This window comes from Sorex araneus, chromosome 1, assembly GCF_027595985.1.
Source record: "Sorex araneus isolate mSorAra2 chromosome 1, mSorAra2.pri, whole genome shotgun sequence".
NCBI lineage: Eukaryota > Metazoa > Chordata > Mammalia > Eulipotyphla > Soricidae > Sorex > Sorex araneus.
The window spans coordinates 7409058-7421439 of NC_073302.1; the positions used below are offsets into that span (position 1 = coordinate 7409058).

Consider the following 12382-nt stretch of genomic DNA (forward strand, 5'->3'; position numbering starts at 1 on the left):
CACTCATCCCATCACCAGTGCATATTTTCCACCACCAGGAGCTCCAGTATACCCTCCCCACACCCCTTGTGCAGCTGATAGATTTCACTTTGATTACCTAAAATATTTCAAAAAAACACTATAATTGTTTGGAGTTTCCCCCCAAAGTCAGACCTGCTGAAAAGGAACCATTTGATGTTTTACATCGCTGACAATTTAGAGATAACGAGGTCACTCGGCCGCAATAGCAGCCACGCAGTTTTGGATTTCTGTATTTTAGTAACAAAGTCCAGGGAAATTTCTGCCAGAAATTGCATCACTGCAAGCTTTTACTTCCCTTTTGTGGTGTTCATAAGATGGAAAAGCCAAGAGCAAGAAACTTCCTCACCCCCACCCCACCCCCCAACCCCGCGCGCCACGCGCTGCATGGGACAGTGGCTCAGTTCACAGTCTAGAGACATTTCTGCGAGCTGCTGGTGCCCAAAGTAGCTTTGTTGGCCTCTGGGATCATGTTCATGCAGCAGTTGCCAGCAGGTGTTTTGAATGGTCTGTCCTGTCCGGAGCTCAGACCTAAATACGCGCCACAGAGGTCACCTGCGCCAAATCCAAGTCACCGGGCGCGAGGTCCCGGGACTAGATTCCAGAGCGACACGGAGGGGCGGGGGGCGCCGGAATCCCGAGGTGGCCCGTGGCGGCCTCCCCCGGAGCATCCACCCGGCACAGCTCACGCCCGCACCGCACCAGCTGGGACCGTTCCTTTAGACCCCGCGGCTCCGCGCCGTCCCTTTAAAAAAAAAAAAAAAAAAGTCCAGCAAGAAGGACCTGGGCCGCCCCGTCGGTCGTCATTCCCGGGCCGGACCGCGAGCTGACGTGGCGAACCGGCCGCGGCAGCACAGGACCTGCGCCCGCACAGGACTCCAACGGCCGCCGCGACGCGCCCGCGGGGGAGCCGCCAGGGCGCATGCGTGCGGCGCGCCGGCCCCCAGCGCGTAGCCACTTCCGGCGCGCCGGGGCCAGTGCGGTTCCGGGTCGCCGCTCTGCTCGCCGGCCGGCCGCGGGAGCTGGTGACGCGCGCGGGCCGGCGCTCACGAGAGGGCCCGGAGGCGGGGCCCCGCCGACCGGCCCGAGAGCGGCAGGTGCGCGGAGACGCGAGCGGGCCCCTCATTCTCCGGGGAGCCGCTGTCGGCCCGCCCAGAGCGGCCGGGACGGGGCGCCCGAGCCCCCCCCGGCTGAGGGCGGTGCCGCGGCGCCGGGAGGACTGAGGCGGGGGCGCGGGCGGAGCGGCCGGCCTGACGCTCCCGCCCCGCGGCGTCTGGATTCCTCCTCCCCGCGCGACCTTGGGCCAGTCAGGCGCCCCTCGGGTCCGCGGCTCTGTTCCTCAGCTGTCAGATGCGAGAGTCGTTGGGTCCCGCCCTGTCTTGACAGCCCGAGCAGGGGCGGAGCTGGAAGGAGCCGGAGTGAGTGGGACCCAAACTTCCTCGCCCAGGCAGCTGTCTCTCGCCCAGCGCTGCGCCCCCTTCTCCTCGGGGCTCGCCGGGCCCACAGTGTGTGACTGTCGGAAGCAACCGAGAAATAAATACCTGGCCCAGAAACCTTGGTCTCCTGCAGGTTGGTTTGGCCCAGGGCTCCCCCCACCCCCCGACCCCCCGCCGCCAGCCCAACGGAGTGAATTTCGGCGCCTTCTCCCAACGGGAGTCGGTGTCCTCGTGCGTGTGGAAGGGGAACTCTTGGGCAAGTCACAAAAGCAAAGGCGACTCGGGGGCGGGCCGGGTGGGGGTGGGGGTGGGACCCCACCGGCGTGGTCGCCGTGACAGGTCTTCCTCGGCCTCCCTTCCCTCCTCCCCCCCCCCCCCTCGGCCAGCGTTTTGGCCTTGGCCGCAAAGCAGACACCCAGTGGCATCTTGTGTTTGTCTTCACGCAGGTCAGAATGCTTGGGCCGGCCGAGCGGCTTCAGGTCTCATGACTAGGACAGGTGAGTCGGAGGTTTGCAGCCACGGGAAGTAGAGCGTGTGTGTGGAGAGCTTGTGCAGACTTAGCTGAGTGACCCGAAGTGGTGAGAAGTTCCCTTGTCGATCGATCGTGAGAGCAGAGCGTAGGTATCCTCCCCATATGGAAAGTTAAGAGTCGAGCTTAGCCGGTCACGTTCCACGCCTCGTTGGGAGGAAAGGCACAAGACAGACTATCGACTTCTCACCCTTTCTGAAGAAACCGGTTTAAGGTCATTTTAACAACCCTGCCACAGAACCACAGCATCTCCAAGGAACATATGAGGTTAGCCCGTATCTCGTGTTCTGATCCGCCTGCCTTTTTTTTTTTTTCTCATTGTCAGGTTTTATTTTTCCTTTTTTTTTTTTTTTTCCATTAGCAGGTGCCAGGCATTGACTCCTAGGCCTCACATTAGCAAGGCCTCCGAAGTCTCCAGCCTGTTCAATTTTTTTTTTTTTTTCTGATCAGCTGGTTGCAAACCACTCTGGTCCAGAACATTAGGCCTTTCCCCATATTGAGTTACATGCGTTTGTTTTTGGTTTTATAAAAATGCTCAGGAGTAATTAAACACAGTATTATTGGGACAAGGATTCAGAAGTAATCTGCCATGTTAATGTTTGCGTTGGGAAATTTTAGTAAATGTGCTTATACCTTACTAATGTGTCACAGAAAGAAGGAGGGATTGTTGAGTCAGAGTCCAAACCTGCCATTTCCCTACACAAATTTGACGGGTTACATCGCCTTCTGTAGCCTGAGTTGCTTTACTTGTATAGGCATAGGGAACACCTGAGAGCTTGTCGAATGTCAGTAATTGTGTCCTATTAAAAGTACATGCACAGTAATGAAACCATTTTTGAAACCTGAAATTTAATGCAATGACTCAGATGTGAATCTCTCCAGTGTTTAATTTAACTCTGTCTTCTGATTTGTAGGTTGTGTGTTTCCACAGTCCCTTGGCCTACATTTAATTGGGAATGAATGCATCAGCATCAAGTGTGGATGTCTGGAACTTTTTAGGCACCTGTCTCTGAATTCCTGATTCCTGGCCAAAGGTCTGCTAATTCAAGAGCTGGTGTTTGGTGCCTCATAGTCACACAGCAAAAATGTTTGCAAAACTAAAGAAGAAAATTGCAGAAGAGACAGCGGTTGCCCAGAGGCCTGGAGGTACTACTAGGATCCCACGGTCAGTGAGCAAGGAATCGGTCGCCTCTATGGGAGCTGACTCAGGAGATGACTTTGTAAGTATAGTGTGTATAGTGGTGGTTGTTTTCAGCTTTTGTGTTGTTCTGTTTTTTAAGTAGGGGCTACACCCTGTTGTACAGGGGATCAGACTTAGGGCCTTGTGTTTACTAGTCATACACTAGGGGCTGTGTAAAAAACTAAAGCACGCCGAGGGGCGTGTGCACTCGTGGCTCTCTGGGCGGCTCTCTCTCACCGCCCATGTTCAGTGCTCTGGAACCGCTGTGTGTGCTGTCGGTCAAGGGCAGGTGACAGAAGGGAGAAGGCCAAACTGGTTGCTCGATCAGTTTATTTCATTCTCTCTCTCTCTGCTTCTCTCCCGGCTCTCATCTCTCTCTGGATCTCGCCCCCCAGTCCACTCTTACATCTTAGTTAAATCCCCCCAGCATGAGGGGGTTGGGGTGTACACATAGGTGTGGTCACCATCAATAAGGGTGAGGTTCCTTTCCCTCAGGGGATGCTTCTCCTAGGACTGATTCTCTTTCAGCAGGAGGATCCACCCAAGGGCGGAGTCCCATGAGTGTGTTTCTCCTCTCCTCCTCCAGCAAACATATAAGCATTCATAATATTAACCATTTTGTATGGACACAATAAGAAATGTATTAAAGCTTATAGAATTGCTCTCCTGGGGCCATCTTGATCTCAGACTACAGTGCTCAGGCCAAATCAATCTTTCCTATCCCTAGCAGGGTCCTAGTCTCGTCATTACTTTTGGATCATGACAGCATTTATCTATGATCAAGCTCTTAACTTATAGTTAAGAATTAGGCACTTTGGCCAGGATAGCACATAACTCACCACTTGCCCTGGATCCATCCTGTCCCTTGTCGGGACCCTGCTTTTGGGGTGCTAGGAACTGAGGGCAACTGAGGCATAAGTGGAGAAAGCAGATGCCCGAGAGGGAATAATATTCGAGGCCAATTAAATCCCAAGTTACAAAAGCATAATATTGTCTTCTTGTGTTCTATACAAAAAGGACATAGCTTTGAATAAACTATGCAAAGGACTCAAGGAGAAGAGAAAAACAATGTATACAAGTCAACAGAACACTAAGAAAAAAGCTACTAATAAACACAGAGGAATGGGAGCACTGTAATGGGAGTAACCCAATAAACCTAAACTACCTGAGGCTATGTAATCCTACAGGGCTGTACTCCTAGTATCTTTCCATGTTTTTAATATTTGGTACAGTCTTTATATTTTTACATAATATTTCTTTATATTTTTACGTAATATTTCAGGGAATCCATACAGTAATTTTTGTTTGCTTTTTATTTTGTTTTGGGACCAACCGTGCTAGATTTACTCCTAGATCAGAGCTTAGGAGTGCCTAAGGATTTTCTTTTTTAAAAAAATTATAAGGAGGGGCTGGAGTGATAGCACAGTGGGTAGGGCATTTGCCTTACACGCAGCCGACTCAGGTTCGATTTCCAGCATCCCATATGGTCCTCCAGCACTGCCAGGAGTAATTCCTGAGTGTAGAGCCAGGAGTAACCCCTGTGCATCGCTGGGTGTGACCCAGAAAGCAAAAATAAAAAAATTTAAAAAAAAACATTATAACTGGTCAGAGAAATAGTACAGTGGTTAGAGGTACTTGCTTTGCATGTTGCTGACCCAGGTTGATCCCTGGCACCACATACAGTCCTCCACTCCCCAGCAGAAGAAAGCCCTGAACACCACTGGATTTAGCCCCCAAACCAAAATAATAAACTTACAGGGACCAGAGAGATGTCTCAATGGACTAAACATATGCTTTGCATATTGTTTGACTTCTGAGCACTTCTGGATTCACTTGAGCACCACATGCCCCCTAAACACTGCTGGGTATGGCTCAAAAACTAAAATCAGAAACTTTTCGGTGGACAAGGTGAGCAGTTTGTGCCATAACCAACAGGGTTCAAGGCTCTGCCCCCCCACAAAAATTATTTTTAAATATAAATTTTAAAATCAAAATTACAAGTTTACTTATAGTTTATAACTGACCCCTTTTACTCTCAGGTGCTTTCCCTTTTTTTGTTTTTTTTTTTTTTGGTTTTTGAGCCACACTCGGCTGTGCTCATGGGTTACTCATGGCTCTGTGCTCAGGGATCACTACTTGTGGTCTTGGGGAACCTTATTGGGTACCAGGAATTGAACCTGTGTCAGCTGCATGAAGCGTTCTCCTCTGAGGTGCTGTTCTCTTTTTCTTATCTTTCTATGAGTTCCTTTCTGTGTTCCTCACATTCTTTTCCTATACTTTTTCCCATCTACATGCCCTGTACATTTTGTTTCATTCATCTCCATGTTGTTGCTTAACAAAGTCTAAGTTGCAGTGTGGAGGAAGTGCATACTATTTACTGAGATTGTTGTTGGAAGATGTCAGTAATAATTGCATTATGTTCTTTATTTTAAAAGTACCTTTGGGCTTGGAAAGATTTCAGAATATGAAGCTGTTACTGTTAAGTGGGTGTTATGCCAGAATTAAAAGCATGTCTTTGGCATATGACATATCCTCTTAAAAGTCAGTTGACTTTTTTCAAAGATGATTTACAATATTTGAGATATATGTGGTGTAAATGTAAAATGTAAAGCATAGAATAATTGCAGGGCCAACAAGGTAGTTCAACAGACTGACTGTGCTTTACATGTGGGAGACCCAGTTTAGTTCCTACCACCCAGAAGCTACCCCAAGTACAGATTGAGTAGTAACCCCAAGAATCTCTCTCTCTCTCCTCTCTCTCTCCTTTCTCTCTCCTTTCTCTCTCCCTCCCCCACCCACCCCTTCCTGGGCATTATGGTTTACAATACAGGTACTACAGGTACTGACAGGTTATCATATATATCTCTTTACCTCCTTTCAGCACTCAGCTCTTGTTCAGAGTGATCATTTCCAACTATCTTAGTGGTTCCTTCTCCAACCTAACTGCCCCCCTTGCCCCTCCACCGTGGCATCATGCACATATTTTGCATGCAGGAGGCCATGACTCATTCCCCAGCACTCCTGGGAGCAACCCCTTGCCCTAGAGCACAGACAGGTGTGACACCCTCAAAAAAAAAAACCCCAAAGAACTAAAATATCATTGATACTGTAGAAGGGAGTTTCATGCTCCTTCCCCATTCCCTTTCTCCCTCTCTGCGCTCCAGCTAACCACTGTTCTAAATCTTTTGTTCATCATTGTCTTGTCTTATTATTTAAAAAAAAAAAAGAAATTTGGAGGCTGGAGCGATAGCACAGTGGGTAGGGCATTTGCCTTGCACGAGGACGACCCGGGTTCGATACCCAGCATCCCATATAGTCCTCTGAGCACCTCCAGAGGTAATTCCTGAGTGCAGAGCCAGGAGTGACCCCTGTGCATCGCTGGGTGTGACCCAAAAAGAAAAAAAAAAAAGAAATTTGGGTAGTGGGTACGGTTTTAGTTTGGGCCATGCCCAGTAGTGCTCAGGGTCAACTCTTGGATCTGTGCTCAGGAGTTACTTCCTGAGTGCTCTGTAGTTGTGTTCAAGGGATCCTATGCTATGCTAGGGTGGGCTACATGCAAGGCCAGCACCTAAACCCTTGTACTATCTCTCTGGCCCTCTAAAATACACTGCCACGTATACACACACACACACACGCACACACACACATATATACATATATATACACACACGTATATATATATATATATAAAGTTTGTTTAATTTTACTTAGTTTTTAATTTTATAAAAAATGGTATACAGGGAGTAATAGCACAGCGGGTAGAGCATTTGCCTTGTAGGAGGCTAACCTGGATTCGATTCCCAGCATCCCATATAATCCCCTGAGCAGCACCGTCAAGAGTAATTCCTGAGTACAGAGCTGGAGAGTAACCCCTGTGTATCACCAGTTGTGACCCAAAAAATTTTTTTTAAAAGTATACAATAATCAGGGAAACTTGGGACTTTTTTTTTTCAATTCAACGTATTTTTAGATCTCATATGTGCTCCACAAAGCTGTGACTCATTTATATCATTGCTAAGGTTCCAGCATTTGAAAAGACACCATTTCTGTCTTCTCCTAGTGACAGATCCTGAATTATTTCAATGTCAGATGAGTTTGGCTCCTCCTTTTACACTGTTTGTCCTGGTCGGATTACTTGGCAGAAGCTCTAAGGTTATTGGAGTGGAACAGTAAGAATATCAGATCTTAATTAACATTGGCTGCTCTATTTTAAATGATGTAAAATGATTTTTGATCACCTGGCTAAAGTATGTAGTTTTAATGCTTTGCCTTTATGCTGACATTCCTAATGCAGTCTCTCATCTTTTTTTTTTTTTTTTTTTTTTTTTTTTGGCTCCCACCCGGCAATACACAGGGATTATTACTCCTGGCTCATGCATTTAGGAATTAACTCCTGGCGGTGCTCAGGGGACCATATGGGATGCTGGAAATTGAATCCAGGTCAGCCGCATGCAAGGCAAACGCCCTACCCGATGTGCTATTGCTCCAGCCCCGCAGTCTCTCATCTTTAATATATTCCAAATAGAGAAATTGGCTGCATTCAGCAAATACTTTGCTTTGAGACATCTAAAGTAATCTATTGAACTTGCTATATATAATTTGATTCTGAATCTCAATTCACACGCTATCTCAAGATATTTATATCCTACTGCATGTAATTCTCTAACCAGATGTCTTTACCTGACACCTCAAGTTTTGAAATATACAAAACTGAATTCATGGGCTCTCTTTTCAGATATGTACCTACCTCTGAGAAACATTGTACACATTTTATTATTTTTTCTTCCACTTTCTTTCTTTTTTTTTTTTAATTTTTATTTTATTGAATCACCATGAAAAAAATACAAAGCTTTCAGGTTTAAGTCTCAGTCATATAATGATTAAACCCCCATCCCTTCACCAGTGCACATGTTCCACCACCAAGAACCCCAATATACCTCCTCCCACCCACCCCCACCCAAGTGGCTTATGATCTTCACTTTATTCTCTCTATACTTTGAATACATTCAATATTTCAATAGAGAACTCACCATTATTGTGTGGAATTTTCCCCCAACAATCAGGCCTGCTGAAAAGGCATCATTTAATAATTTCTTTTCATTGCTGAGAATGAAGACTCTATGAGCTTTTCATTGCTGAGAATGAAGACTCTATGTTTTGGATTTCTGATATTTTAGCTCAGTTTATAGTCTAGGTGCGTTTCTGTAAGAAGCTGCTCTGGGTGCCAAAATGGGTTAGAAGACCTCTCGGATCATAGTCTTTAGGAGCAGAGGGTCCCTCCTCCACTTTCTTATGTCCAATTTGTCACCAAGTATTTTTTACTTCCAGCTCCTAAATGTCCCAAACTTGCCTCTGTACCCCATTTACTATTATTTATTTCCATTTTGTTTTGGTCTTTGTCTCTTGGACCAGGGTAGTAATCTGGCAGGGCTCCCTGCTTCCAGTTGCCCCCTAAACAGATCTATTCGTATTTCTTCAGTTCTTAAACTGCCTCAGTGGTTCCACATCTTCTTCAGGTGGAGTACAAGTATTTCTATGGTACGATGTTCAGCTCTCATGGTCTTATCACAGCTTATCCATCCAGCTTCTCATCTCACTATACTTTCCTACACTCTGTACTCTAGCCGTCTTGAACTTACTTAACTTTTTGGAATTAAAAACATTCCTTCTTTTTACAAATGTTTTTATATGCCATTTCCCTTCTTTGTTTTTTATTTGTTCATTTGTTTTGGGTTTTGGGTCCACACCCAGTAGTGCTTAGAATTTACTCCTGGGGCTGAAGCAATAGTACAGTGGATAGGGTATTTGCCTTGCACATGGCCAACCCAGGTTCAATCCCCAGCATCCCATATGGTCCCCCAAGCACAGCCAGGAGTGATTCCTAAGTACACAGCCAGGAGTAACCTCTGAGCATCGCTGGGTGTGACCCAAAAAGGAAAAAAAAAAAAACAAAACAGCTTACTCCTTGCTCTGAGCTGAGGGATCATTCCTTGTTGCTTTCGAGAAACTTAATGTAGTTCTGGAGACCAAACCCACGTCTGTCATATGCAAGTCAAGTGCTTTACCCACTGTACTGTCTCCTTTGCCCCTGTTTCCCTTTTCTGGAATATACCCTCCTCCTTTCACTCCATGTTTCTCTGACAGTCTCCTGGGCATCAAGACTGCTCACATGTTTCTTCCAGGACACCGTCAGTGACCCAACCTGCTCCTCTCTTCCTTTCTGCCCTGAATCCCTCCTGACTGAGTTTTCTCTCTTCTCCTTTTTCCTCATAGCACCTGTTCTGTTTCATTGTTCGTATTTCCTTTTTTTATCTCTTGACACGGAAAGTTTCATGAGTAGTAAAAAAGCATGGCAGTCAGGAACTCAGATCATAGGTCAGACCTGATTTGTTTCCCTGCTCTCTTGATTCTGTGTGACTTGGTGCAAGTTTTTTTCAGTTTTCTACAGCTTAATTCATATATCTACAGAATGGAAATGGAACTGTATCTGACTTTATTAAAGTATGTTGTAATGGGATATTCAGGGCTCCCCCCACCCCAAGTGCTGTTATTTAGTCATAGGACTCGGTGTTTAGGTTTACTCACTATCTCCTTACTAAGGTGAAAGGAAACTGGTACTTGGGGCAAAGCCTGGAGGGGACCAGGATCAGCTTTCAAGTGCCTGCTCCTAGCGAGGACTGTGTCCACAGGACTGTGTCATTCCCTCAACAGGGAGCTACAACAGCACGGTGAAGGGTTAACACTAGGAACTCTAGCTGAGGCTCATTGCCTATGGAACTTTTTAAAATTTTATTTATTTTTTTTCTTTGGGGGCCACACTGACAGTGCTCAGGGGCTACTCCTGACTTTTGTTTTCCAGGTTCCAAGGATGTATGGTGTTAGAGATAGATCCTGTATCTGCTGCATGCTAGGCAAAGGCTTTAATCTCTGTGTTATTCTCCAGTGCCAGAACTCAGGGATTTTTTAGAGGTTGTTACTATTCTGGCAGGTGGTCACTGGCTCACCTACCCAAGTGGCACCTGGTGTGTTTGGTTCCCTGTCTCCCCGGCTGGCCAATGGCGACAGATGACCAAAGAAACCTGGGCTACCAGGCTAGTTGGTAATCAGTGGCCATTTATTCAAGTCTCATAGTGTTTCTTATAGAGAAATCACGAAGAGTTGGGGTAGCAATTACACATAGGTTTGGTTGAACATTATCATAAACAATGAACAAGTGTAAAGCCCTTCCTTTAGGAGAAATTCTTCTAGGAGATACTCAAGGACAAAAATCTCAACTAAGTGCTTCTAGATTCCTGCTGAGTGATCTACCAAGGATGGAATTCCATCTAAGGATGTATTGCTTTCTCCTTTTCTTAGCCAGTAAACATTTAAACAATAATCTTAAGTTCTTAATAATATTTTAGCCTTTTTTGTATGGACACAGTAGGAGATATATTAAACTTCTGAGATACCTCGCTATATATCCCAGACTACAGTCCTCAGGCCAGGTTAGTCTTTCCTAACCCCAGCAGGGTCCTTATTCAGTTAGTTCTTTTTGAGTCATGAGTTTGTTCCATGATTGTGCTCTTATTATACTTTTTATGGCACTTAGCCTGTCCTTTTCTTTTTTTTTTTTTTTGGGGGGGGGTGGTCACACCTGGAGATGCACAGGGGTCACTCCTGGCTCTGCACTCAGGAATTACCCCTAAGCGGTGCTCAGGGGACCATATGGGATGCTGGGATTCAAACCCAGATAGGCCGCATGCAAGGCAAACGCCCTACCTGCTATGCTATCTTTCCAGCCCCTAGCCTGTCCTTTTAGATGCCAGGGTAACTTATGGCATGCCCTAGGTCCATCCTTTTTATAAAAAAATTGTTTTAAATGTTTATTTATTTTGTAATTGAATCACATGAGATACAGTTACAAAGTTTTCCATGATTGAGTTTCAGTCACACAATGATCAAACAGCCCTTCCTCCACCAGTGCACATTTTCTACCATCGATGTCCTGAATATCCCTCCTGCCACCCCCACCCCATCCCAACCCCTGCCTCTGTGGCAGGCACCTTCCTTCTTACTCTCTTTTTATTTCTGGGCATCATGGTTTGCAATACAGATACTGAAAGGCCATTATGTTTGGTCCTTTATCTACTTTCAGCATACATCTCCCATCCCAGGCAGTCCCTCCAACCATCATTGACTTAGTGGTCCCTTCTCTATCCCAGCTGTCTTCTACCCCAGCATTTGAGGCAGGCTTCCAAACCATGGAGCAATCTTCCTGGCCCTTGTCTCTACTGTTCTTGGGTATTAGTCTCATATTATGTTATGTTATATTCCACAAATGAGTTCAGTCATTCTATGTCTGTCCCTCTCTCTCTGACTCATTTCACTTAGCATGATGCTCTCCATGCACATCCACCTATAAGCAAAGTTCATGACTTCATTCTTTCCTAAGAGCTGCATAGTATTCCATTGTGTGGATGTACCAAAGTTTCTTTAACCAGTCATCTGTTCTCGGGCGCTTGGGTTGTTTCCACATTCTGACTATTGTGAATAATACTGCAATAAACATGAGTGCTGCATCCCTGGGTACATCCTTGTCCCTCGCTGGGACCCCTCTTTGGGACAACTGTGAACTATGGACAACTGAGGCTTAAGTCAAGTAAATATGACTGATGCCCAGGAGTAAATATTTGGAGTAAATTATCTTCCAAGTTACGAGGCATAGCATTAATTGCCTTCCTGTGTCTATACAAAAAGGACACTGCACTAAAATAAATTATGCGAAGGACATGAAGGAAAGAGGAGAAAAGCAGTATTTCACTTACATGTGCAAAATCCTGAGCCTTCAAAAGAATTTGACTTTACAAGTTACAGGTCTAATTTGGGGATATAAGTGACTAACAGGGGAAAAGAGCACAAAGGAGAGGTTAAAGAAAAACACAGGATTAAGAGTGCAGATGGAGGAAAAAACCCGAGTGCCCTAGAACAGATGACTGGTTGAAGAAACTCTGGTACATCTATACAATGGAATACTATGCAGCTGTTAGAAAAAATGAGGTCATGACGTTTGCATATAAGTGGATCAACATGGAAAGTATCATGCTAAGTGAAATGAGTCAGAAAGAGAGAGACAGACATAGAAAGATTGCACTCATCTGTGGAATATAGAATAATAGACTATAAGACTAACGCCCAGGAATAGTAGAAATAAGTACCAGGAGATTGTTTCCATGGCTT

General features: G+C 45.7%; 1 protein-coding gene across 2 annotated transcripts in view; it reads left to right on the forward strand.

The window, feature by feature from the left end:
* The first annotated feature begins 1010 nt into the window (after positions 1-1010).
* The window catches only part of GOLGA1 (golgin A1), a 52638-nt gene continuing 41266 nt past the window's right edge, over positions 1011-12382 (forward strand). For both annotated transcript variants that reach the window (XM_055134185.1, XM_055134188.1), the window contains exons 1-3: positions 1011-1587; positions 1901-1951; positions 2898-3203. In XM_055134185.1, the coding sequence (XP_054990160.1) occupies positions 3069-3203 (135 nt within the window). In that variant the 5' untranslated portion in view covers positions 1011-1587; positions 1901-1951; positions 2898-3068. The remainder of the gene's footprint in view (positions 1588-1900; positions 1952-2897; positions 3204-12382) is intronic.